Source organism: Lissotriton vulgaris, chromosome 1_1 (assembly GCF_964263255.1).
Source record: "Lissotriton vulgaris chromosome 1_1, aLisVul1.2, whole genome shotgun sequence".
NCBI classification, from domain to species: Eukaryota; Metazoa; Chordata; class Amphibia; order Caudata; family Salamandridae; genus Lissotriton; species Lissotriton vulgaris.
Window position 1 is genome coordinate 581,847,130 of NC_141685.1, and position 27,356 is coordinate 581,874,485.

At 44.8% G+C, this 27,356-nt stretch overlaps 1 protein-coding gene across 1 annotated transcript in view; it reads left to right on the forward strand.

Annotated features, from left to right (window-relative positions):
* The window catches only part of SELENOF (selenoprotein F), a 158,670-nt gene that overhangs the window by 14,637 nt on the left and 116,677 nt on the right, over positions 1–27,356 (forward strand). The window contains exon 2 of the mRNA XM_086953974.1: positions 6,274–6,441. Coding sequence (XP_086810100.1) covers positions 6,274–6,441 — 168 coding nt within the window. The remainder of the gene's footprint in view (positions 1–6,273; positions 6,442–27,356) is intronic.

The window sequence follows — 27,356 nt, forward strand, 5'->3', positions numbered from 1 at the left end:
GAAGAATTTTTTTGTGTGGCTAGACTAGACCCGACCTGGTGTGGCGGATGGAAGGTGTGAGTGTTTAGTGCAAGTGTTTGTGGAGTTTGGTTGTAGGTATGATTGAAGGGTTGCATTGAGTGTGTGGTGGTGTCTCTGTGATTTGTTGTTTATGATGAAGTGTGCTCTTTCGTATATATTCCCTTTTTGTATATATTTATGATGTACATATATAGAGCGTTGTTTACAAGTAATTCAAAAGCTTCATGCCAAAATAAAAAGATTGATGGCACTTTAAATGGTGTGGACCTATTTATTTAGTTTCTTGGGTCTAGATATTAAATACATTTAGGCGTTGTACTCAGTATTGGCAATTGTTTAGTTTTGTTGTTATAGTGACTCAGCCTTACTGAGTAGAGTCAAGGCCCTTCGGTGTTTCTTGGGCATCTGCTGTGTGGCATTTCAGGCAGCATGGGGAGTGTGAGAACATGCATTTTTTGTCAAGAAACGGGTGGTGGAGCTTTAATGCTGTGCGGCCATCTAGGTCGCCGGCTTGGCCATGGCCCGCCCGTAGTTAAGGAATTGTTGATGGTTCTTCTTACTGGTGTGGTAGCAGAGGTAGTTAGAAGAATTTTCATGAAGGTTTGTGGTGGACACTGGTCAAAAGGGCTGACAGCAGGCCTGCTTGTTTTGACCAGGTCGATTAAACTTATTGTGTTATGCTTGTTGGAATGAATGCACAGTCTGTGTTGACCTACTCTTGGAGGTGTTTTTTTGTTTTGAAATGGTTGGTGATGTTGGTCTTTCTTTGTTTTAAATAGGACTCCCATCATGTCTGCTTTTGTTGTGTAATGGTTTGCCAGTCTGTCTGTGAATTCCTGAGTAATGGGATGAGCTTCTAGGCAATTTGGTTTACGATATTCAGTGAGAATTTCATAGAATTCTTTATTTGCACCTTTTGAATTCTGTCTGAATAGTATCTTTTCTGAGCTTTTTTGATCGCTGACTTGTATAATATGTTAAGTTTCTGTTGGTAAAGTTTGTCTTGATTAGTGTTTGTTTTGAATTAAGCCAGGTGTGTTGCAGCTTTCTAATTTACTCTTGTAGCGCTGTATTCCTTAAAGGTACATGTTTTCTTTTATTCTGTTGCATTGTTCTTATTGTTATTGGGATATCAAAAGCCTCCTGTAGCCACTCCATATAGTTTTTGAATGGATTTCTTTTGTGCCTAGATCTGTTTTGGATGTTAGTTGTGTTTCTGAGTGTTCAAAACTGTGTTTGTTCCACAGTCGATAGGTGTATGCATGGTTTTGGGTGTGTTACTTAGTATTGTTTTATGTTGGAAAGCGAGCAAATTGTGATCTGACCATGTCACTGGAGTAGTTGTTTGAAAGGTAACTAGTTCTGGATTTGTAAAAATGACAGCTAGGATATACATCTATGTTTTTAGATGATCTGATATAGGTTCAGTGATTGTTTATGGATGGGGCATATTTGGTTTGTCAAACCAAATGTTTGTCACCAAGAATGCATAGGTTGGAGTGTAGTGTTATCAGGTTTGAAACTGTATCTAGAAGGAATTGCGTGAAGAACGGATATCCTTGTATGCAGATGATATCCTTCTATATGTAACCAGGCCCATTGAGATGCTACCTGGTATATTATAGACATTCTAATTTGGGACAAGATTTGCCTCTACCCGGCTGGAGGCCCTTTAGCGAGCGGGACTAGCGAATCGATAGGCAAGGACTTAAGTATCTAAGTGTCTATGGACCTCCAATAAAGAAGCCAGCCTAGACCACAGTATTCGGAGGATAATTTCTGACTTCCATAGGGACATAGAAAGGTGGAGGACCCTGCCTGTGACGCTGCTAGAGAGGGCCGCAGTGTATAAGATAGTTACACTCCTAAAGCTATTGTGTATCCTCCAAAATGCCCCCCATAAGATCCCATAAGATGTTTCCGAGAATAGATAGCGAAGTTCAGATGCTGCTGTGGAGTGGGGGTCACCCTAGAGTGACAATAGGGACATAGCCGACAAATCCGTAAAATGTAAGCATTTCCTTCCCCAACAGCTCGGCATACTATTGGGCAGCTCACTTAATAGTGGTCTATGACTGGGGATTTATACTCTGGGATCATCCAACATATGCGCTGGAGAGGACCCAATTCCAGACCCACTCATATTTACACTATCCGTACAATGGAAAGGGTTCAACGAATCTAGTGATAGTGACCCAGATGACCATTGACGCCAGAGGACCATTGATGCCTGGAAAGGGTGGATAGACTGACTAAATGGGACAAGAGGTTGACTTAGGAGCCACCCCCCCCCCCCGTGACGCCCCTTTGGGTGGCAACACGTCTGAAGGAATTAGGTTAAGGAAGCTGAACGGTTTCCGACAGCGGGACACTATCAGACTCTCCAAACTGGGTGACCTCATAGAGGAGAGTTAGTTTAGTACCATAGTGGGAATGTCATCTACCTACTACCCAATATTTAAATTATATGCAATTGCAACACGCCTGGAAGGTGAAGAAGGTTGTACTAGACAACATCTCAGACTATGCGCCATTGGAAGGGTGGCTCCTCCAGGGGGAGATAGCTAGGAAAGCTGTCTCGTGGACGTATAAGACTATCCTCAACAACGTCCTGGATACCCTACTGAATCTGAAGGCAACATGGGAGGACGAGGTGGGCGAATTAGAGAACACAGATTGGGAGGTGGCATTGATGCACCCAAGGGAGGTAGCGATCAAGTCCCACCTACGACTTATTCAGTTTAAGGTTCTTCACAGGATATGCTATGATAGGGCCCGTTTACATAGATTTGATAGGGCAGAGGCCCCTAACTATCTGATATATGGGTACACAATGTGGTCTTGCCCCTTGATAAGCTCATACCGGACTACCATAGTAGAAGAACTGGAAATGATACTGGTTGTATGCATGCCAGTAGACCCCAAATTCGTCCTGCTGGGGATACCCACAGATGTAGACCTACCCAGAAGTAAACTTCTCTTTATCAGTCTGGGAATTGTGGTGGTGAAGCGAGACGTGACCATACACTGGGGTGCCCCCGAGTTGCCCACCCTTCGAGAATGGACCTCTATCTGGTGGCAGAAAAATTACTTATAAGGCAAGAGTATGCCACAAGAAGTTCCATAGTGTGGGGACGTTGGCTCAAAAACTATGACCCAGACAAAGGAGGGGATGGAAATGCAGATGGGCTCTCCTACATATAGTATTTTTGAATAATACTATTAATCAAAATGGAGACTCAGACCCACTGTGGTGGACACACCGATACTGTACTGCTTTATTGTAACTGTGATTGTACGTTTAATCCCATGTAGTATTGTTGAGGGATGCAATGTTTTTGTATTCTGTATTGTTCCACAGAAAAATGGAATGAATTATGTTAAAAAAGAAACTTTCTAGTAGTGTGTCTGGGAATGTTGAAGTGCTAGGTGGGGGTTTGTAAAGGAGTTGAAAGTTGCAGGAGGAAGATGGTGTAGTGTTGCATCAGGTAAAGAGGGCCTCACAATCTTGTATGGAGAAGTTGTCAGCTTCAGTGATATTTATTGTTTGCTTGAATAGAGCTAGGCCACATCCTCTTTTGTCTATACGATTTTGTGTGATAGTTTGATAGCCTGGATGAATGTCTTCATGCAACACTTGAGCCATGTGGTCCCCCAACCATGATTCAATTATGAGGAATAAGTTAGTTTTTTGTCATAGATGTCTTGCTTGTTTTTTGAGAGTGATCGAGAATTTATTAGTAGGCTGTTTAGAGAATGTGGTTGGTGATGGTGTTACTTTGTTTTGTAGCAGAGTGAGCTGTGTTTTGTATGCTTGTAGTAGGTGTGTCCTTTGTTCTGATAATAGCTGTATGAGGATAGCAATAGTGTAGCTGTTCTATATCTTATTTCTCGTCCAGCAGCCTGAGAATGCCTTTTGATGAGTCTGCCTTTGTAGGTGCTGCAGATGGTGGATGAGATTGAGTTGGCGAGCTAGGTTGTCTTTGTAGAGTAGACTTGCTGTGCAGTAGATCTGGAGATTAAAGTTGTGAAGAGAGTCATGGTTACTTTGTTTGCATCTGTTTAGATTGGAAGGGATACAAGTTGGGAGGTGGTGCAGCATGTGGGATGTGTTGTAAGGTTCCAGTTTGCCAGTTTAGGATGTGTATTATCTGTGTAGTCAGGAGGGTGGCAGTGGGTGTATGTTTCTATTTTGTGGTAGTGCGTGTGATTTTGTTGTGCTTGTGTGTTATCTTTTGTTTTTGAGGAGTAGTGAGAAGAGATGTGAAGTATTTGTATGTAAAGTATTGTTGGCTAGTGGAAGCTGCAAGGTAAAGGGATGGTGATGTGTTTGGGAAAAGAGTGTATGTGGTGTGAGAATGGATGGACTATAGTTAATAGTGTTTGTTAGATTTGATCGCTGGAAGTCCATATGTGTGGTGGAGTGCAGTGTAAGGGTTGTGGGGTCGTATTTTTCTGGTAAAAAGTGGAGGAGCGTGTCGGTGGATGGAAAAAATTGAAGGCTCAGTATAGGTTTGGTGGTGACAGAAAAGGGTCTGTTAGGAGTAATTAGAGGGTAGAGCTTGAGCTTTGTATGTGTAGGGAATATGTCTGGATGGGATATAGTTATGTATGGTGTGGATTGATTGTGGTACAAGATAGACTTGTGTTTTGTGTGTGAGTGAAGGTGCCATTGTGTGGTGTTTGGGGTAGAAGGATGTATAAGTGTGGTTTGTGGAATTTTGACGTAGGCGATGACATTGAAATGTGTGCAGGGTTTGTGTGTAGTAAATGAGTAAAGTACATTTGCTGTGAGTGTGTTAATATTATTGTTGATGGGTTAAGGTGTGTGCTAGTGAATGGAAAAAAGCACAGCATTTTCGGCCCTAGGCCCTACCAATCCCAAAAGGGCAACTGCCCCTCTCCCCTCTGCCCCTAGCCACGACACTCAGGCTGAGACGCCCTGAACCCTGACCTTAACTAGTCCTAGTGGAGCCCTAACCAATAAGAAACATTGCCCCAAACCCTAGAGCCAATTTGAGACCTGCTTCTATCAATCAATCACAGCCCTAGCCCTATTAGATAATCCACTTGAGTGCAGCCTTTTATACTGTAGACCATGAGATACTTATTCAAAGAGTGGATGAAACTGGAATAAAAGACAATTCTCTAATTTGGCAAACTTCCTTCCTAAAACACAGGGCATTTAAGGTCTGTGAAAACTCCTGTAATTCCTGATACGTTCCCTTTGAAGTGCTGGGTGCCGCAGGGCTCAGCTCTGTCCCACACCTTGTAACCTATATATGTACTAACTCGCTGACATCGTTCAGCAAATCAGTCTGTCACTTGTCTCCTATGCGGAAGATAGCAATAAGTTGTCTCACGCATACAGTGAAAAGGAGCCCATTACCAGCAGATAGCCCCGTGTATAGAAAAAGTAGCCAGATGGATGGCAGGCTGCTTTCTCAAACTATATGTGGGAAAAGACAGAGACTGTGATGATGGATACCAGCTCCAACGCCCAGCTGACTCTTGAATGGCTGAAGTGTCTAGGCAATGCTTCAACCCCTAAGGCCCCCATTAAAAGCTTGGGGGTGTGGTTTGACAATTCCCTTTCTATGAAGCACAAGCATAGTAACATGCCACCAGCTTTAATAACATTCTTATAACTCTTTGAAAAATCCTAGACCTACTTCCCCTTCCTTCCTAGTACTATTTTGTATTGACTATGGGAATTCCCCATATCGTAGCTCCCCAAGACACATAACAAAAAGAATCCAAGTTGTACAAAACGCGGTGGCGGGGCTGCTGCTCAATGTTCCAAAATATTTCTCGACTCAAATCATGAATCAAAGTCCTGGTTGTGTCTTAGGATAAATCTGGTGTATGTTAAAAACTGTTTAAGCAGGACTATATCTTCAGGGGTTTGTCACTAATTGCAACTGAATAATATTTCTTTTAATTGTAAAAGAAAATTCTATTAGGGAAATCCATTTTTCCAGTACATGCTGTGACATACTAAGGGACACCTGAAACCATTTTCTTTCCCTTTGATGTGTATTGTATATGCTTAGGCATGTAATGTAATAATTCCATGCATTCTCAAATATACTTGTGGGAGACTAGGACTATGTCTGTTGGGTGTGCTTAGTCTTGCAGTGATCCTTAGTATAAAATTAACATGCGCGCATGCTCACATTACTTCTCTGTATACCATTAAATAATAGTATGCAGGAAAAAACATAGCCTACAATCTCTTAATTTTTCTTTCAGGCATCCACATATGGATCAGAATTATCATCAGAAGCCTGTCGAGAACTTGGATTTTCCACCAATCTACTGTGCAGCTCATGTGATCTTCTTGGCCAGTTCAACCTGAAAGATATTGAGCTATTTTGTAAACAGTGCTGTCAAGAGGAAGCCAAATTCGAATCAAAAAAGGTTTGCTGTGTACAAATGTTTTTTGTGGCCATGTCAAAAACTGTTGCATATTTTATGGTTGAAATGTATTTTTCACAAATACCAGTCATAAGTTAACTTGCATCTAAGTATCTTTTATATTGACTTGGTCACAATGTACTACTTATTTAATGACCAAGGGAATACATACTCAATTAGCGATTTAGAATTTTTACTTATAGGTTCATCATAGATAGTGTAATAGAAACAATGCTTAGATGGTCATTATCCAGTGTTGTAAAGACATTTTATTGAGACCACTGTCTTTGACTTATAAAAGTTAGTGCCTGTTTATGAATTTCTGACAGTTTTAGTTTGACTGACTTGAAACAGCTTTCTATGATATTACTAAAGATTTGTTCTTCGCTTTTGTGTAAACCATGGAATGGAGCCTACTCTTAGTTTAGAGTGCTATTTGGTTGCTGATGATGATTAACCAAGTTTTTAGTAACAAACATCTCTCATGAGCTAGTCTGATGTTGCGAGCCAACCTTTTTCAGGTGACTGATGGTTGCTTTGTCATGGTTTTTGTAAACCATTGTTTTAGAAAGGCCATTATAAAAATGTCGACTTATCCATACAGTCTGTAAAGTAACGCACCCAGGCAGACAAACAAAATATTGGCACACATTAATTGGCAAGAACAACCAGAAATAATAAAAGGTTAACAACTGTTTTAGCATATAAAGTACATTTTAATTTGATAAGAACAAAACCTACAGCCAGTTAATTTTTAAACGTGTTAAATAACGAATTATGTGGGCAATGCATCTGATGAGATGAGTTGCCTGATGGTGTGTATGTATGTGTTTTTGTGTGTGTATATACGTATGTGTGTGTGTATGTGTATATAAATAAATAAATATAAAAATCTTAAAGCAAAATGTGTACAGGGTTCGGAAAATCATACAAATTTTACTAGATCATCAAGTCTAGTAATTTAAATAATCTACTCGACTTAACTGGAATGTACTTGACCAGTGAACTGGTCTCAAATTGCCTGATCCGCTGTCTGTTCAAGGAAAGAGGTCAAATGTCAGTTTGTCTTTTAAGTAATTGCTGCTTGGAAAATTAGGTTTCAGAGGTTTTTGGTCAAGTGAGCTGTCTGACAGTTATTTTTCGCTAACACGTAACCTTAAAAAAAATAAGCCTGTAAATTAATATTACAAATATTTCAAAATATCATGCTTTACAAAAGTACATTTTTTTGTAATTAGGAAGTCTGATGCAAACTGAGTTAAATAGCGAAACAAACCAGAACACTTTACTCGGTGATGTGCAAATGACACACATTTGCAGAAACACTGTTTCCAAACATTTTGTACACTATATATCGTTTTATCAGTAAAGCAGCATGTCATTGGGAAAGTGTGTAGCCATTTCAATGTAAAAACTGCTGATTACACATGACAGTGTGATACCACTTCATGCTTTAGTTATGTATTTATTAAAAGTAATCGTTTTTAAACATGATTTAAAACAATTTCTGCCCCCACCCTCATGAAAATGCTGTTAATGAACTAAGAGTCAAGTCAAGGGGCATGTGTATCCTATATGTGGCTAGGTTTGTATCCTATATGGAAAGAAAGTGTAATCTATTAACCCGTTCAGTGCTTCGAACGTCCAACGGTCGTCGCGTGCACTACCTCGCTAGTGCTGCGCACGACCGTTGGACGTCCGAATCCCGTTAGCGCAATCGAACGTCCGCACTGGGGTGGAATGTTTGCGCGCGCTTAACGGGTTAAATCAAACAAAGTTTTTTGTACAGCAGACATGCTGAACTCGCATATTTGAAAGTGCTCCCATATGTGATAACGAAGAAAATGGCGGCTCTATGAATTAAATTATTTGCCCATGATCACATCATTTGAAACCAGTTTATGGGTCAAGAACATTACAAATAGGTTGAGTTAATTATTTAAGTAACTAGATCTGCAGGTCTACTAAGATTGTAGTGATTTTTCGAGGCCTGTACTGATATTAGCACCCCAGATGAAGTTGAGAAGGGGGATCCTGAACTTAAGAAATTAGCTAGGAGAGTAGTCCGGAAGCTAAAATCTTACCTGTAGAAAACGAGAGCTGAGATGGGTCTAACATCCATCTCTGGCAGCAGCAAAGTTTTAAATAGGGAGATAGAATACGCTTTGGACCCCAAGATCCCCAAAGGGATTGTATCCAAATATGTAAAAAGTGATCTCATCAAGTGATTTACAGCCTTTGAGAGGGCTTGTAAGATGAGGAGACTCAGCCAGAAGTATTGGGGCTTTTCTCTGGGAACTATTTTCAGGAAAGTGTATGGATAGGCTTCTGACGCTGGAATAGACCGATGCTGAGCCCTCTGACCTCCTGAATGATACATTGATTGAGGGCTTTGGACTCGCCACTGAGGAGTTCAGGTTCAGGGAAATCCTCAAAGCCTGGTTAGAATGTAACCAGTTGCAAGACTATCCTGAGCTTTATTATGAAAAAGCATCCATTGAGTAACTGTTCTTGAAAAATTGCATCAGTACTTGGTGGACCTAGGTCCAGTCTCTCCCCGAGATTTGGGAAAGAAGGCAGACCACTGGCTCGAGACTAGGGTAACCTAGACAGTTCATGGTGGGGTGACCAAAAGAAGGGGGATTCTACGCCCCAAGGGAAACCTAGTGGCCAGTCTAAAGACAAAAACAGGGTCATATAAAGGCACCAAAAAAACCTGTTCGCCAGTGTGAGCCCTGAGACAATACACAGAATGGTCGGTACCAGGGTAAGAACTGGAATCTCAAGAAGGCTTGGTGCTTGAATTGCAAAGCCAATGGACACTGAACTAGAGACCCTATCTGTTATAAATGAGTCCCACTAGTGATCCTGCCGTTCCTAATGATTGGCAAGTCTCCAGATGGCATAGTTGGTGTGCCCTGACCAAGTCAGAGTGCACACTGAAGCAACTCAAGTCTCTTAGGGTGGGGTGGATGTAGCTGCCCTGGCTGTCTGGATCAATAACCTTGAGAACTACAGACAACAACCACATATTATTGGGGTTAAAGTTGAAGCACTGAGGTGCAAGTGTCCCTATAGTGACTGAGAAACTGATATCCCAGGAACAGTATCTGACTTTTGAGACCTTCACAATCCTCAATGCTGACAACCAGACTAAGGTCCATCCCATGGCAGTGATTTCCTTGGAATGGGTTACTGGCCATAAGAAGGTGGTTGTATCGTCTGCAATTCCTGTAGCCTGTCTGCTAGGAAATAATCTGGGGTCCTCAGCCTGGGCTGAGGTCAAAATCAAAACCTGTGCTGGGTATACCTGAATGGGTGTGTGTGAAAACAAGAGCATTTTGCAGAGCCCGTGGTGGAAAAGTGGAGTTGGAGCCTGTAATAATGGCCCAATCATCCAAGAGAAAAGGCAAGCAGTTTGGGAAGCCAGCTTCTGATCAGCCACAAGCTCGGGTTCCATCTCTTCAGGGAGAAAACCTGTCGCCCCTAGCGGGGACTGAACCCCAGGAGCTTGGACCTTACATGGCAGAGCTCTTAAGTTCAGGGAGAACCTCTAGGGAAGAGCTGTGCCAGGAACAGAGGACCTGTCCCACACCTGAGACAGCAAACTGTTGACCATAAAAAGGAGATGTCAGTGGCTCCTACAGAGCACATTGGGAGGGGGGGACTCCGGTACACTGAGGCCAGAGACCCCAAACCTGGTGCCACTAGGAGAGGAGTGCCTCCACAGTATAAAGACTTCTGACTCTCTTTAGCTTTTGACATCCCCATAGCTGGGCATCGTGGCCGGACCAAAACTTGGAGTAGGTTAGTCGCCCACTTCTACTGGCCTGAGATGTCCCAGAAGGTGAAGGAGTTTTGTAACTCCTGTGCTACCTGCCAAGCAAGTGGCAAAGCAGGTAACCACCCAAAGGCCCTGTTAATCCCACTCCTGTGTTTGGGGTTCCCTTTGAAAGGGTAAGGGTTGTTTTTGTTGGCTCCCTGAACCCTCCAACAGCATCAGGGAACAGTAGCATGCTGGCCGTATTCCCCTTAGGACTGTCACTGCTCCGGCAATTGCCAGAGCCCTCTTATGTCTTTATACAAGAGTGGGTTTCCATTAGAAGCTGGTGTCAGACAAAGGTAGTAACTTCATGTTTGGCTACCTAAAAGGAATGTGGTGTGACTTACATGGTTTTGTTGAACCTCTCAACTAAACTTGTATCGTATGATCATGTGACTACCTGAAAACCTCAGGAGATAGGACATTCTTTTGCCATGGCTGCTATTTGCTGACAGAGAAGCATCTCACAAGAGAGTTGAGTTTTTTTCCCCCATTGAACTTCTGTTTGGGCATCCTGTAAGGGGATAACTGTCTAATTAAGGAAGGCAGGGAGAGACCTCTCAAAGAGCTCAACAAAACATTGTGGAATATGTACTTGGCCTATGTTCAAGGATGGCTGAATACTAGGAGAAAGCATCCAAAAACCGTGATGCCAGCCAAGAGCTCCAGAAGCTCTGGTATGAGCAAAAGGCTGCACCGGTGGAGTTCCAATCGGAGCAGAAGGCGTGGGTACTTGAGCCTGTGGCTCCCAAGGCACCCCAGGACAAATGGATGGCACTTACCCTATTCTTGAAAGAAAAGGTGAGGTCACCTACCCGGTTGACCTAGGCACTAGCAGGAACTCTCACAGGGTCATCCATGTGAACTGCCGAAAACCTTTCCATGATAGGCCTGATGTGGACATGCTGATGTTCACTGATGAGGATCAGGAAAGAGAGTGAACCTACTCCTGACTTCCTCTCCCACAGTCCTGAAGATGGGTCCGTTGATGAAGTGGTCTTTTCAGACACCCTATCTGCCCAACAGAAAGCTACTTGCAGGCATGTCCTGGAGCAGTATGCAGAGCTATTTTCCCGCACCCCTTGTCAGATTAACTGGTATACCCATGATGTGGACTCTGGTGACAGTATGCCTGTCAAAAGTAAATGATACAGTTAGTCTGACCAAGTGAAGGAAAGCATCAGGGCTGACGTTCGGAAGATGCTGAAGTTAGGTGTGATTGAACCCTATGAAAGTTCCTGGGCCAGCACCATGGTCTTAGTCCTCAAACCTTATTCCAAGTGTGGTGAACCAGAGCTGACGTTTTGTGTGGACTATAGAGGTCTCAGTGCTCTCACTAAGGCAGATACACTTCCTATCTCAAGGGCAGATGAACGTATTGACAAGTTATGGGCATCCAAGTTTCAGTACTTTTGATTTAACATCAGGGTCCTGGCAGATTGGTCTGACCCCTGGAGCAAAGCCAAAATCAGCATTCTCAAACCCAGATGGACATTACCAATATACAGTTATGCCATTTGGACTGAAGAATGCCCCTTCACCTTCCAAAGGTTGGTGAGTAACGTCCTTGCTGGGTTGGAGACTTTTAGTGAAGCATATCTTGCTGTCTATTGCTCCACTGGCAGGTCACCTGATCCAACGTGGAAGGGTCTTTAAAGCTCCACAGAGTTCTGGCCTCACTATCCAGGCAAGCAAGTAACAGATTGGGTCACATTTTAGTCTGAGGCCAAGTTTAACCCTTACAACCCAAAAGCCAAACAATTGTGGACTGGGTAGCTCCAACCACCCAGATTCAAGTTGGGACATTCTTTGGATTGACTGGGCCACTTTAGGAGGTTTGTGAAGGGAAATAGTACCATTGTAACACCGCCTCACATGATGAACCTCCAAGAAAATGCCAAAAAAGCTACACTAGACAGTGAGCTGTCAAAAGGCTTTTGACACGCTGAAGGAAGCAACATGCTCAGCACCCTTTCTGAAAGCTTAAGATTATTCTGAACAGTTCATAGTGCAGATAGATGTCACTGAACATGGGATATATGTGATCCTAACCCAGACCAATGATTATGGCCATGACTAACCTGATGTTCCCTAGAGAGCAGTGTTGGAATGCCAATGAGAGAGAAGCCTTTGCTGTGGTTTGGTCCCTGAAGAAGTTGAGACCACACTTGCTTGATTCTCATTTCCATGTTCAAACTAACCACTGTCCTCTCAGATGGCCGATGCAAAGGTGAAAAACAGAAACTGTTGAGGTTGTCCATCTCCCTACAGAATATGGACTTCACTGTAGAGCACAGACCTGGGACTGCCTATGCCAGTGCAGATGGCCTTTCCAGGTTTTTCCATTTAGATGATGAAGGCTCTTTTGCGAAAGGTTAGTCTCATTCTCTTTCGTTTAAGGGGTGGGAGTGTCACTTTTTGACATGGTCACCCCTCTTTTCCCAGTATCTGATGCAATTTTGACAGGAGTACACTGGGTTCCTGCTATCTCGGTCCCCAGTGCCAGGTCTCTTGTACCTGAACTCTACTATTGTTCCCCAGTTAGCAATACCTTTAGTCCATTAAGTCCCTAGTAAATGGAGCCCCTGGTACCAAGGGCAGGGAAGCTAAAGAAGGACGCCAAGCGTTTTAGCATGTCTTGTGCCACCGTAAGAGATCACTCAGCACCAACTTGCAAACTGCCCTGGCAGGCTGCGTGCCATGATGCAGAGAAAAGTGAAAACGCAACATGGCACACATTCCTGTGTGCCTTGCCTGCAAACACTGCATGCAGTATAGGTAAGCTACCCCTAAAGCAGGCTTACAGCCCTAAGGCAGGCATCACTACACTACATCTGTGGGCATATTTGCATGGGCAAATATGACCCTGTGATGTCTTGAGTCAATTCGTAAATATCACAAGTAAACCGAGAAGCCGTTTTAAGGACATGTGCTCAACACTGGTAAAAACTAGTTCCCCTAACTACATGATGGCTTTACTGAAATCGAAGGTGTTTGCTACCAGACATGTTGTATTAATAACCAGTGGAGGATTTATTAATATATGCACCCAGAGGGCACCATAAAGGCGCTCCCGGGAAACCTACCAGCCTCTAGATTGCTGGCTGACTGTGGTGACAGGTTGGTCGACCCCAGACGGTATTTCTGACCCAGCATGGACCAGACGCCTAAAGACACCACTGCACCCAAGCCCCACAGCCTGAAAAGAAGTAGACCGACTGTGTCCCTATGTGGCTGAGCATCTGAAGGACAGAGTTCCACTGTGGGCTCAACTGGACTGGCCTCCCAGTGCCAGCTTGCATTCTCTTTCTCCCAAAACCGTTTCCCATTTCAACCAACGACGAAAAGCACCTCTGCATCCGGACGCCCCAGAACCTACTGTGGTGACCTGTTGGTGCTGCCTTGAACCTTGCCCCATACTTACCTTTACTCCAGAAGATTGGTCCTGTAAGTTGGTGCTAAATACCCATATGCAGAATGTGTTTTCTCCATAGGATTACATACAGCATTAGAGACCATACAAGCTACCTACCTGTTTTCTTCAAAACTGCTATTTTAAAAATTATTTACCCAAGAACCAAATTCTTGGTGTCTAAAAAATATATAAAAATACAAGTTATTTTTCTACGTTGGTGTGGATCTCTTTATTGAGTGTGTATGTGTCATTTATTGACTTTGTGTATTCAACAAATGTCTAAAACTCAACTCCTCCATGATAAGGCTGCTCGACACAGTTACCACAAAAAGAGCTCCTTGGGATTGTTAAAGCAAGCCCTGTCTACTCACGAGGGATACCTGGACTCTAAACAATATACATCTTTTTGGAATATTATACAAATAGCCAACTTCTTACAAAAAGTATTTTTGTCCCTAGCACTTACAAACTCCTTTCTATGAAAATGTGGATGAAATGGGCGTACTCCTAACAGTTGCTGTATGCTGTACATGGGGGGCGGGCCTGGGGAGAGAGGGGGCTGTGAATGACACAGCAACATGCTAATAGATAAAGAGGGCCACCAGAAAGCCCTTATTAGTGAGTATGTGATATATTATGTTTGTAAAGCCAAAAGGTATTGAATTACTCCAGAGATTCGCTCTACAGTATCACAGAAGCCATCACTTGGAGTTATGCTGGTCTGGTAAGGTCTAAAATGCCCTGATAATGAACAATGCTGTAACTTCCTTTAAGCATCTTTTATCAAGGATGGTTGGTTTCAACAGGGGTCCTTTACCTTTTTCCAACTGACCATCAAATAGCAATGGTACCCTGTTTATATGCGCACTTTCAGATCCTTGTAACTACAGAGCAAGAAGGGCAGGTCCCTTCAAAGCTCCAGTACTGGATAGTGGGCAGATTGTCTACGTCTTTATGTTCCTTAACTGTTAATCGCTATTTCCGTTATAGCTACTTGATCATCTTTGTATTCTGTGTTGGCTTGTTGTGCTCAGACAACAAATAGTTTCCCATTAATCTCCATTTTACGTTTTGAAGGGAAAATAAAATATTTAGACATTTATGTTTGTTGAGTCTTTCACCTTATTAATCCCTGCTATTCTAGTAGTTATTTCGCTGTTGTAGATGAGGAAATAATATTTGTGGCAGTTTAGAATGAACCTTTGTATCTTTGCTTAACAGAAATATGCACTGAGTCTTTTATTAGTTGCCCTGTTTATTTGGTCCATGTTGCAGTGGAAAAGGGACCACAATTTTACCAACTTGCATGATCGCTCCCACAAGACATTCTTCCAGTGTCTCATTTTAATAGAAAATATTTGAAACCACTAATTTGCCTATCTGATTCCATTTTAAATGTCACCCGTCTAAACTTATGAAATAAGCTTAGCATAGTAAACTCCAAATCGTAATACCAAATTGTACATGCTACAATGTAATGAGTTATTGGATTGGCCCCTGTGTTAGAGCTGTTTTCCTGACCAGGACAGTTTGATAAGCCTTTACATTTTCAGGCAAGTAAAACCAAACAGAAGTACAATACTGTAGACATCCCTGTTTTCCAAGCTGAGACTTGCTTATGCTTTTGTGAGGCCTTTTTATTTCAATATACACTGCATTTGCCTGATATTCTTCTGACTTAGACCCAGACACAAAGTAAACTGAGCGTAAATATGAATTGTAATTGACTTACTAGGCAGAGTTCTCTCCCACTAATGGACATGCATCAATGCGCGTAGGCAGGATCAACAGAGACCATGCCGTGATTGGCTGAGGAGATCTGTGGATATTTTGAAGGAATCTGGAAGGCGAATTCTTGAGAAGGGTCCATTCCTGAAGGAGAAGTTGCTTCTCTGTTCCACCCTTAATATGGGTTGATTTGGTTGGTGGACCTGCAACCCAGAACAAGCCTTTACCCATGGTACCTTCACCTCACTACAGGTATCCTTCCCTTAAATCAGCACATATGTTAGCGTTTGTCTTTTGGGAAGCTGTCACAAAGTTTAACAGTATTGAGCACCAATAGTATCTTTGTACTCCAAACACGTCACGCAGACCGAGACATAAGGTATTCATAGATGTAAGGATACTTAACCAAAGACTGCCTCAATTAGGTGCTGATTTTGAAAGTACAAAGTGATCGACGTTTCAAACACAGCTGCCGCCCTCATGCCTGACTGCATAGCTCTGTGCATCATGTCATCCAGAACTAGCAACCTGGTAAGATTGTACCAACTAACCCAAGGGAGGTTGTTTTGGTGGTCATGGAGACAAGCAGTTTTTTTTTTCCTTTTAAATGTTACACACAGCCATATTAGTGTGCATTTCCATATCTGGATATGTTTGTAACAAAATTCATATAGAATCTGTTTTTCTGATGCTTTTGCTGAGACACTATCTATTCAGTGACTTGATTAGTCTCACTGCACATTTTAAAATTGACATTCAGCTTGGATATAGTCCAACATGACAGCTGGAAAAAAAACAAAAAACTCCTGGATCGCTTTTGAAATTCATTTACGGAAGCACAAGGAAATTCTAGCATTGAGTAAGGTCATTCAATTTTTTCACGAGACCAGTTAAACAAGCATTTACAATGCAATGGTCTCGTCTTTGTTAAAGTTAATGGCATTGCTCATGACATTATTTTTGTTTTTTATAAAGTATAAATAAATGGCATTTTGTCATTTACAATGACAATAGCTCAACACCTTAGCTGCGTGTAAACATTTCTCCCCAGTGCTGCGCTGTCCATTAGAACTAGTGCTGAATGGACGTTCAATGGTCGTGCGCAGCACTGGGGAGGTAGCGCTGCTGACGACCATTGGCCGTCAGCAGCACTTAAGGGGTTAATCTCTCGCAAATGCGAGACCTATTGCATTTGCACACAGACAGAGCCACACGCACCCACACAGACAGAGCCACACGCACCCACACAGACAGAGCCACACGCACCCACACCCACACAGACAGAGCCACGCGCACCTGCAGACGGAGCCACGCGCACCTGCAGACGGAGCCACGCGCACCTGCAGACGGAGCCACGCGCACCTGCAGACGGAGCCACGCGCACCTGCAGACGGAGCCACGCGCACCTGCAGACGGAGCCACGCGCACCTGCAGACGGAGCCACGCGCACCTGCAGACGGAGCCACGCGCACCTGCAGACGGAGCCACGCGCACCCGCAGACGGAGCCACGCGCACCCGCAGACGGAGCCACGCGCACCCGCAGACGGAGCCACGCGCAACCACAAACGGAGCCAGCCTAATGGTACTAATAAATTGTACTCTTACTACTGCTCTGAACGCATGAGTAAATGAAATGCTAAATGTGAGTCACTCAGCTACGCACTTGAGAGCGCCAATACTGTGGGACACCATGGAGAGAGAGTACCACGGACAGAGGTTACTGCACGCATGGTAACCTAACATACTTGGCAACGTGATTAGATCAAGTAGTAGTATTACCAATGGTTTTGACCGTTTACTAATCCCATCTAGTCTTACTACCACAACAAATGTTAGAGTGCAAAAACCAAGCTAGGCACATCCACAGGTTTCCCCCTTGAGTTATCTAAACCATTCCTAGGTTACATATAAAACAATAAAAAATAAATCAACTGTATACGATTTATTAACACATGAATTAAGTATGCTGATACATTCTGCAATCGGCGCCGCATTTTACTCATGAATGTACCTGGCTGCATCAAACTGTGGGCGTTTAAAATACTGCCTTCTGTACTTTTAACACTGTAACCCAAAAGAGTACCCTTGAGCACAATTATAAAACCTTTTTGGAATTTTCTAACCACGTCTTCCAACATTAGGAACCATATGACATCTTGCTAGAGCCCATAACAATGCTAGACGCCTTCATAACACACAGGCTGTTTCTTTGATCCTAGACACCTATGACCTCAACTACACACTCCAACGTGTCAGAGTGCACTGACCGAAAACGCCAGTGAACCTAAAGTTATGACATCCATGCATCCTGAGCATACACGGCACATTTCAAAACCCTCACGGTGCCTTCAACCTACTCAACACATCTAGTCCAGTCCAGTGCACACTCCTCTCAGTGAGCACATTCTGTTAGAAGATGATTCGTTTCGGCTTGTAGTGAGCAACGAAAACCTCTCATCCATCTTCCGCCCTCACAAAAACCGCATGTGATATCTACCCACTACGATCCACACTATTGAAGCCCAATAACACCATACCCGGTGCTATGCGATCTCGCTGACCTACACCCAAGACATGTACGTCTACTTTATAGCAAGTTCCGGCTGATAGTCTATACTAGTACCCCCTTTTAAAACTGCTCAGTGACAAGCACCCAGTCACTTCTTCTTCGCTGACCCATTGAGCTGAGAACACCCACTGCCCTCTTCTACCACCATAAAGAGTAGACCCCTGCAAAGACCAAACTCCACCAATCCTTCTACAATTACCACCACCTCGCACCTTTGGTGATGCACCTGAGACAAAGGCCTCTCATGCACCCTTCCCGAATTAAGAGCAGTGGCTAACCCATCACGTGCAGCGACCCCTTCAAAACCGCCTCGCAAACTACCACCAAGAACAGATTGACAACTATCAACAACTCCCCCAATGACTACTCATACTCAGGAACATCACCCCACTTCCCAGCGACGATGAACACCCCGACAGCGACCCAACAGGCTAACATTAATGCCTGAAGTGAAAACCCAGCTATCCCACACTTGGCCAGAGCACCTTGCAATCCCTCAGCAGGCTACTAACACCCACTGATCTACTTCCCAGAATCCAAAGATTCCATCCCGCTTCAGCTAGACATCAATTCTTTCCCATGTCCTCGTACATTACTTAGCGGGTATTCACGCTTCCATGGGATAGGCCGCAGGTTGCCCTCGAATGCCACTTCTTTCATGGACATATGAAGCACCGGCTCTCACCTGGGGTTAGACTAGACTAGGCTGAGCCAGCTGGCGACCCCGGAGCAGGCCACCTACTGCCCCGCTTAAAGCGCAGAGACGACCAGCGAGGCTGCGAGCATGGCTGCGTAAGGACGGAAGGCAAATCGTGTCTGGCTTCGACTTCACGATACACAGGAACACGCCTCAAAGATGACCCACGCACATTCCATGTACTTTCTTTACTTCAATCTCACTGCTGTTAATAATAATAATACGAACTACATTACCCAGCCATTATGCATTTGCATGCATGCCAACAGACCTGATTCGGGACACTCCTGATTTCTTTAAACAACAAGCCGTCAGGAGGGCAGTCGAACACCACCATGTTTCTCCGAGGTGAAGCAGAAATGCCTCGGAGAAACGACCCGTGATTTTCGGATTCGGGCGTGTTTTTCTTTCCCTCCTCATACACACATACACACACACACACACACACGCACGCAGAGAGAGCCACACACGCAAAGAGAGCCACACATACACGCAAAGAGAGCCACACATACACAATGGAGCACAGCCAGGGAACAGGGGCAAGAAAAGACTAGCACAGCTAGGGAACAGAGGCAAGAAAAGACTAGCACAGCCAGGGAAGAGAGGCAAGAAAAGACTAGCACAGCCAGGGAAGAGAGGCAAGAGAAGACTGGCACAGCCAGGGAGAAGAGTCTAGAAAGCTTACCGGCTCAAGAGGGGGGGAGGGGGTAGTCTGTCTGTTGCGCAGCCGGTCTTCCTTCCTTGCTGGTCGGCTCCCTCTTCAGAAGCGGCGAATACAAAGAACTGATGCAAACCGATACAAATACACCGATGACTAATGCTTTCTCAAGGGCTGCCCAATATCCCTATATGTAGGCTTGACAGCTGAGTGCAAGATTACAGGAAGGCCGCCTTATTAAAGCCCTTTTCTACCATACTTCTGGACGAGGACAAAGCCCGTACACACACAATGGGCAGCGTCTGCAGGCAGTGCTGCGGGATTTACCGGGGCAGGCTCCCCGCCCAGCTCTCAAGTTAGGAGTGCGGGAAGTAGGCTATCGTAGGAGGGGAGGTTCCTCTGGTCTGCACGCTGGCTGGAGAAGGAGGAGGGCGGCCTTACCTCTGAGGTTGTTGTCGTCAATGTACGGCGGGGCGGTGGGAGTCACATTGCCCAATCTGGCTGCGGACAGCAGCGGCAGCTGAGCCTGCTCTGTCGAAGGGGGAGGGGCGAGGCAGGAAAAGCATCTGTGCTGCTCAACTAAGGTATAGAAGCCATGTTGGTAAAGTATGGTACTGTTCTGTTCAAGGTATAGCAACCCAGCTAAAAAGTACCCACCTTGTCCTACTGAAATGAGCTGCAGCTCTTTTAAGTGCCAGTACTATGCATTAAAGGATATAGCAGTCATGTGTACACCTTATCGAACTGTCCTGTTCAAGGTGTAGCAGTCCACCCGAAATGCTAGCCCTCTCCTCTTGAAAGTGCAAGTGCCCTTCTATGCATTGTCCACATCACGCCATTGGAAGGATAGCGACCCAAAAGAGAAGTGCCACCCATGTCCTGCTGACGTATGCCAGCCCAGCTGAGGAGTGCAGGCACTCTGCCATTATAGGTATGTGCCTCCTTGGCAGCATCCCTTCAAAGCATAGCAGTAGTATTGAAGAGAATAGATGGTGAAGTCCCACTAAAGATGCCGATGCATCCTTGCAGAGCATAGCGGCAGTACCCAGGGATATTTGTACTGTCACATTAAAAACACAGCAGCATGGCTGGGCCTGGGCAGATAAACAAGCACAGACAGTGCGGCCCGTTAATCGATTAAATTGCACTGGCAGCGCAAGCGGGGCAGGGCGACGCAGGTTAGGGAGTAGGGGGTCCAAGGAGGAGGTAAGTGGACTCAAGAGGCAGGCGCAGTCCGCGTGGGTAAATTACAAGGGGTGGGGGAAGGGGGTCTACTCACTCTTTGCCCTGCAGGAAGTTCTTCCTGGTGAAGATGCCCTGCAGGTCCCGGGGGCCCTGCGGAACGCACAGGTTCCCCATGCCCGGGGTCAGGTACCTGTGGACGAGCGGAGTAGCGCCTTCCCTCGGCGGACGACTCTAGCTTAAATATACTGGGAGAGGGAGGCTCCTGCCTCCGATGGACTGGGGTGGAGGCTCCTGCCTCAAATTTGTCGGGAGACTCCTGCCTCAGAGTGGAGGCTCCTGCCTCAGAGTGGAGGCTCCTGCCTCAGAGTGGAGGCTCCTGCCTCAGACTCGTACCTCCGGCGAGACTCTCCCCTCAGTGGTGATACTGCTGTTGGAACGCCTGTCACGGACTGCTATGACCTGGAGACTCCTGCCTCAGCCTTGTGATGCCAGGTGAGGCTCCTGCCTCACGCGGGTGGCACCGGGAGGCTCCTGTCTCCAGCCGGGCTTATTAGGAAGACTCCTGACGGCTGGTGCACTCCAACGCTTCTTTGGCGGACTCTTCAACTCGCTTGCAGCCGGGAGCCTCGAGTCGTCCGCGCGCCGCTCCTCGCGCTCCTCTGACTGGCTGCTGCCCACGCGCCTCCGTGCAGGAGCTGCTGGTGCGCCTGCCCCAGCCCCCGGTGTGTCATGCACACAGAGCCTGCCCTCACCGCCGCGGCGGGCCTGGCTCCCGCTGGGTGTGTCGATGAGCAAACACCCTCAGGGGCGGGCCTTTTGTCCGCCTGTATCTCACCAGCCCTGGATGTCTGAGGGGGAGCAGGAACTCTGCCTTTCTGAGAAGAAAAGGGAAACCAGGGGGAAGGACCACCATATTTCTCCGAGGCCAAGCAGAAATGCCTCGGAGAAACCACCATCATTTTCAGGATTGAGGGGCGTGTTTTTCGTTCTCTCCTCTTCCCATTGGCTGGAGTGTAAAATTCCAGCCAATGGGAAGAGAAGAGAAAGAACCTAAAGAAACACGCCCCTCAATCCCAAAAACACGGGGCTTAAACGGACAGACGCCCCTCTCCTCCAATGACTGGCCTCCGTTTAAGAAGCCAGCCAATGGAGAAGAGGGGCGGGTTCAAGCCCCACACTGAGAAACCTAAGATCTCGCCGGCGAGACTGCACAAGCGCAGCCTACGCAGGCCAAGACCTAAAAAGAACTTGAAAGCACAAAATCCTGACCTGCCTTAACCACATGCGCGCTGCTCTTATTCTGCTGGTATGCTGACTTTTTAAAAAACGCACTTTACATGACGAGCTGGGCTCGTCATCAGTGTGCGAGGAGGCTACACCATGACGAGCCCAGCTCGTCATCAGCCTCGAAGGGGTTAATTGGGAACAGGCAGAGAGGTCTCTAACCAATAACAGGAATTGAAGAATATCATGTAAATCTCTAGTCTCCAGTATTGTATAGTTTCTCCAGCTATTGATCACTTGGCCTAGATGGTAATAGTTTATTTCAAATAATTGTTATTTACACTATATAGTGCTACAGAAGTAATATGTGAATTATGTAACGAACCAGCAGTAATAGAAAGCAATGCCAAATGTTGAGAATTAGTGGGATTTCTGAGGACATTTGGAAACGGAGACTGGATGGCTCCGATAGTTCTCAGTTATATGTTTCATGTTTCACTGATGCAGTCTTGATACATGCAACCTATCAGGCATTTGGTGCAGTTGCTATTTTGTCAGCAAAATAAACAGAAAAGCTGCAATCTTTAATTTAAAATGTATTTGCTTTATTTTAGCCCTTCTATTGTGAAAAGCTGGGATTGATAAATGTTTGAAGAATATTCTTGGTGCTGTTACTCTGCTATTGGATAAAACAAAACGTGTGTGAACACAAGGCCATCGATAGTGGTCAAAAGGAATATTTATTGATTCGATGTTTAAGTCTCACTGAATATTGTTGAACTGTCAATGAGAATGCTCAGGTTAGTATAGGGATCTCTTGTACATAATTTGTAATTGTAAGAACGGACGTTCTTTATTAAATGTATTAAGCACAATATATAGGTATGTATGTAGATTAGAAGGTAGATAGGTAGGTGTTCTGGTGCTAACCGAAATTGAAAGAAGAGGTGGAAACATCTAGAAACCAATGGAAGTTTGTATAACCATGTTTTTCCAGCTTTCCTAAAAGGCAGATTACCTGTGGGAGAAAGGGAGAATGTTCATGTTTCAGAGACGTTCAGCCTTTACAGAGAAAGCTCTACCCCCTACTCTTACCTTTTGAACTTAGTATTTGTTATAAGTGCTTAATTAGCCTGGTGTTTGTTCTTTGTAAAGAATTTTGCTTTGTGTTATTTCATGTACAGCCTTAGGGCATATTTTGTACTAAGTGAGTAAATTAGGTTTAGCTTGCATCTAGCATTGCACCTTGAAGTTCAGATAATGAATTCTGTTGCCCAAAATGCCATGAATTCAACTATAAAAAGCTAAATGGTGCAGCTGAAAAAGAACGTAACGTGCCCTATTTTCCATAAAGGCCTTGTCCATAGATCATTATAAAAGCTTTTTACACCGAAAACTGTTTTCTTGAGAAGAAAACCTGCGTAACAGCTACATGTTTTTAGATCTCTTCCGGAATGACTGTTTCTACAAAACTTGCTTTAGGCTGTACTATTTTGGTACAAAGCGTTCTTGGCTTCATACCGAAGTTGAAATGGTGCTAAATTAATTTGGAGCTCTCTCTCCTTTGTAGTCGTTTCTTGATAAATTATTTTTAGTCGTTGAATGCAGTGGAACTAAGTCGTAAATAACAGTAAAAGTAACCGCGGCAAAACTGAAAGTCATACGTTGGTCTGCACTGTCTGATTTCCAGGGAGAGACAGACCTATTTGCCACGGTTTGAATTAAACATTTAAGCCAAGGTGATTGTACTTTAAACAATTAATCTGCTCTATCTGATATCGTGTTAACTGTTATCCAAGACACGGGCTTGATTGTGCAGTCGGCCAAGTGATAGGTGTGGGGGCTCAGTGGACTAATGCATCTACTGCAGGGGCCTGTGTTCGACCTCATGGTCACCGGTTCAAATCCCGGCGGGTCCATTTGGCCTTTCATCCATCTGAGGCCGATAAAATGAGTACCATTGAGTTGGGTAACAACACTGGCGTAGCTAGGGGGGGGGGGGGTTGAGGGGGGCAGTCCGACCCAGGCCGCACAATTTTGAGGGCGGCCGCGGCACTGGTGCATTCTTGCCAAGTATCGCGCAATAGGTGCAACGCCTGTGCACCGACTCTGCTGCTCGAATTCTGCCCGGCTGTAATTGTGTCGTGCCTGGCTCCAGGCTGATATAGCAGCACGCTGCGTGGTTTGCACACGCTAACTGTTGGCAATTACCCGGGGGGAGGAGGGAGCGGAGCCTGCCCTCTCGTCAGTGGATGCTGTCAATCACTGTGGCACACTGATTATAATCCGGATGTGACCGCCCGTCCCGTCTGGAGGAAGAGGAAGTGAGGTAGAACGGCGGGGGACTCAATCTGAGTCGGTCCTCTCCAGGTGCACAGTGCTGACTGTCTTGGTTCTGCGGGCCGCAGCGCCGCAATAACCCCGGGCGTGCCGCCTTCACAATTCATAACTACTTGTCAGTTGTCAGCCCAGACCGGCAGGGATCCGAGAGTGATCCAGTGAATTAATTTCACAAAACCGGCGATGACACAGGACACTCACTGAGTGACTCGTGCTTTATTTGGTATCTTGATGTGTTTAAATTACACTCTGCTGCTTGTAGGCCATTATAATCAGGGCCGTCGGCACCGCTGCATCCCTTCTTTAGTCAATGTCCGAGCCGGCAGAGGGAATAAGTGCAGTGGGCGGGTTAATGAAGAGCCATGACTGACCGGCGTCACTGAGGATTTACAGCACCGGCCGGACTGCCAGGAGGACAGCAGCAGCCTGGACCGAAGTCTAAGGCAGATTGCCGTAGGGGTAGCTCACTCGTGGCATCATGAGCACCAAGCAGCCCCCTTGCAGTGCGAGTCATCGACGTGCCAATCGCGCTTCCGGCTGCAAACCATCACTGTAAGTAGACAGTTGTTTCATTCACTTGCCACCGTCTTTGTCAGTGTTAACTACCACCATTGTCACACACTTCTCAGATTGGCCCCACAGACAGAATGATGCCGGGCGGCATCTTTGTTTTTCTTTTCAGCGCCGCCATCAGCAGACTTTGTGCTATCTGACCTTACCCTTACAGTGTTTTGGGGAGGGTCATGGTCGAGGGTGTTGGTATGCCTTCCTAAACCCCCACAGATTACTTGCTTCAGATTGTTGTAAAAAAAACGCTTTGCAGCTCTTGCCCTTCGATCACATGGTTTCAGGAAAGGGGGCACAGTGCTTGTCCATTCTCCCGATCCCAGGCCTTTTTCGGTTGGGAGACCGCACAAGCATTTGAGTGTGACCTTGACCTGCCCAATCTGTCAACAGCCCCAGTCCAGGCTTGTGACTTGTACTGTGCTGTGTTTAATCCAGTTATTACACCACTTACTTAAAAAAAAAAGATTTTCGTTTTGTACCTTACATTTTCTTAAACCACTGCTCCTTATAAAGTATTACTGAAGGTGTTGCACAGGAGATGTGAAAATCACTTATACCTGTCTAGAAAACATAGAAATGTTACTCGTGTATACTGAAAACTTGGCAGCTATGTTTGGCCCGCACCGGTGATGGTCGGGTGACACTGGTCAGTGGTGAAGGAGATAGTGTCACTCCTAGTCATTGAAATGTCACTCATAAAAGCACTGAAATTATGAAAATGTCACACACAGCAGTCTGAAACCTGGGCAGCTATGCTGGTGGCCCATAGCGGGTGTTATAATTTACTTGGACACAGTGTCCCCAAATAAATTATAAGGGCTGCCGCATCCGCAACGGGCCACCAGTGCCGCGCACGCAGCCCTGGCAATTTGAAAGTGCGTGCTGCACGCACATGACCTGTCACCTGCTTTTGTTCCCAACTCGACTATTTGTCCGTCCCAGCCCTATTAAGCCACTGACAAACAGGATTTGCATAGCGCTACTTATCACCTGTGGGGGTATCTAGGCGCTGGGGGTGGGGGCGGTGCTGCTGATGAGGGACGTTAATCAAATAACCATGTTTTTAGGCCCTTCCTGAAATCCTGCAGGATGGCAGTCTGTGTGTTCTCCTTTGTACTGCCGGTCACCAGTGTATTCACAACTGTGTTGCCCTGGACTATGTCATGTATGTGCATGCACCTTGAATGATCGAGGTAACTATTAGCGACGGTACTACCCCCCTCCCGCCCCCCAGGGGCGGCACTCTGAGGGATAGCCCCGGGCGCCACAAGCTCTAGCTACGCCCCTGGGTAACAACAAACGTGTTATTCAGCGCCAAGATACCCGTAGTTTTGAACGTGCGCTTTACAAATACATGTTATGTTATAGGTGCTTGCTAAAGTCACTGATTGGCTGTTAATTGCGTGAATTGATGTTGTGGTGCGGGTGAATCTATTAATGCGTTGTCTCATGGCATTGTCTCTTTTTTTTTTTTTATTAGTTTTTTGACAGTAGAAAAAGTAACTGCCTTTGTGAATTCAATGTAGTCTGACAAGGGCTAGTTTTGTTGTTTAGCCGTGTATTTATTATTATTTTTTTTTATATAACAAAATGGACACAGGTCTGTATGTATTTCATTGATTATGCATGCTAACGGTACCTCACTTTTGTGCATCCCACTGCAATGCAAGTGCCTGCTTTATCAACGTTCTAGAAGTTGATGGCTGTTATTGTGGTTAAAGTTTAGCTGCTAAGGCTTTCAAAAGTGGAGAAATAGCTATTCAAATTCAAATGAGGACGAATCTCTGGTGCCATTGTGTTTTAGAAATAACCGAATTAACGAAAAGCCTAAATTGCATTAAATGATTGCTGGAAATAAGTAAACGGTTTACACTTCTGCCTAGACTAACTTTAATAATGTCCGTTTTCCCTGATGACAAACAGCATGGCCTTCAACTGGTGCTCCACTCTCTGTGCTATAACCTGCAACATGCTGTTAATGGCTTTCGAGAACGTATCTCCTTTATCTCATTTGGCGATTCAAACACATATATTCTCTACTTGTCTGTAATCAGTATTTGGCTCGGTTCTACAGCCAGGATCTCATTTAGGCAATTACATGTGAAAATCTGATAATCTCTTGTTTGCCCCAGTCTAATACAGGACATCTGCTTCCGACATTCTGCATAATGAGGCGGATTCTTTGTCTTTTTTTCCATCTGTAAAGCTTCTGAATAGACTAGTTCATCTTAACCTGAAAAAAATAGATTACTTTTAATTGGCGCAAGCTTAACCATTATTACATTAGGTTCATAGATATGAAATAAACTTGGTAGTTACAACGTGGACAACTTATTCTCGTAGGCTTAGAAAAGTTCTGCTTTTCGGAGGCCAACTGTGTTGTCATCTTATGATCTCAATAAACAAATGTGAATGATTTTTCCTTCCAATAAAACTTTATTCATAATCTTTTTCTTAAACACACATTAATCGTGCAGTAGGCAATGCGTTTCGTCCGCCAGGGACTTCTTCATGGCTCAATACACATGTTGTCATCTGGCATATTCTTCATTATATGAATAGTGAACATAGGTGTATTTAAGCATTTTAGAGTACAATTGCTCCGGTGGAATATCAGTACGGCGTCCGATTCATCATCAATACAAACATATTATGAATAAAGATTTATTGGAAGAAGAAATCACTTTAACATTTGTTTATTGAGATCATAA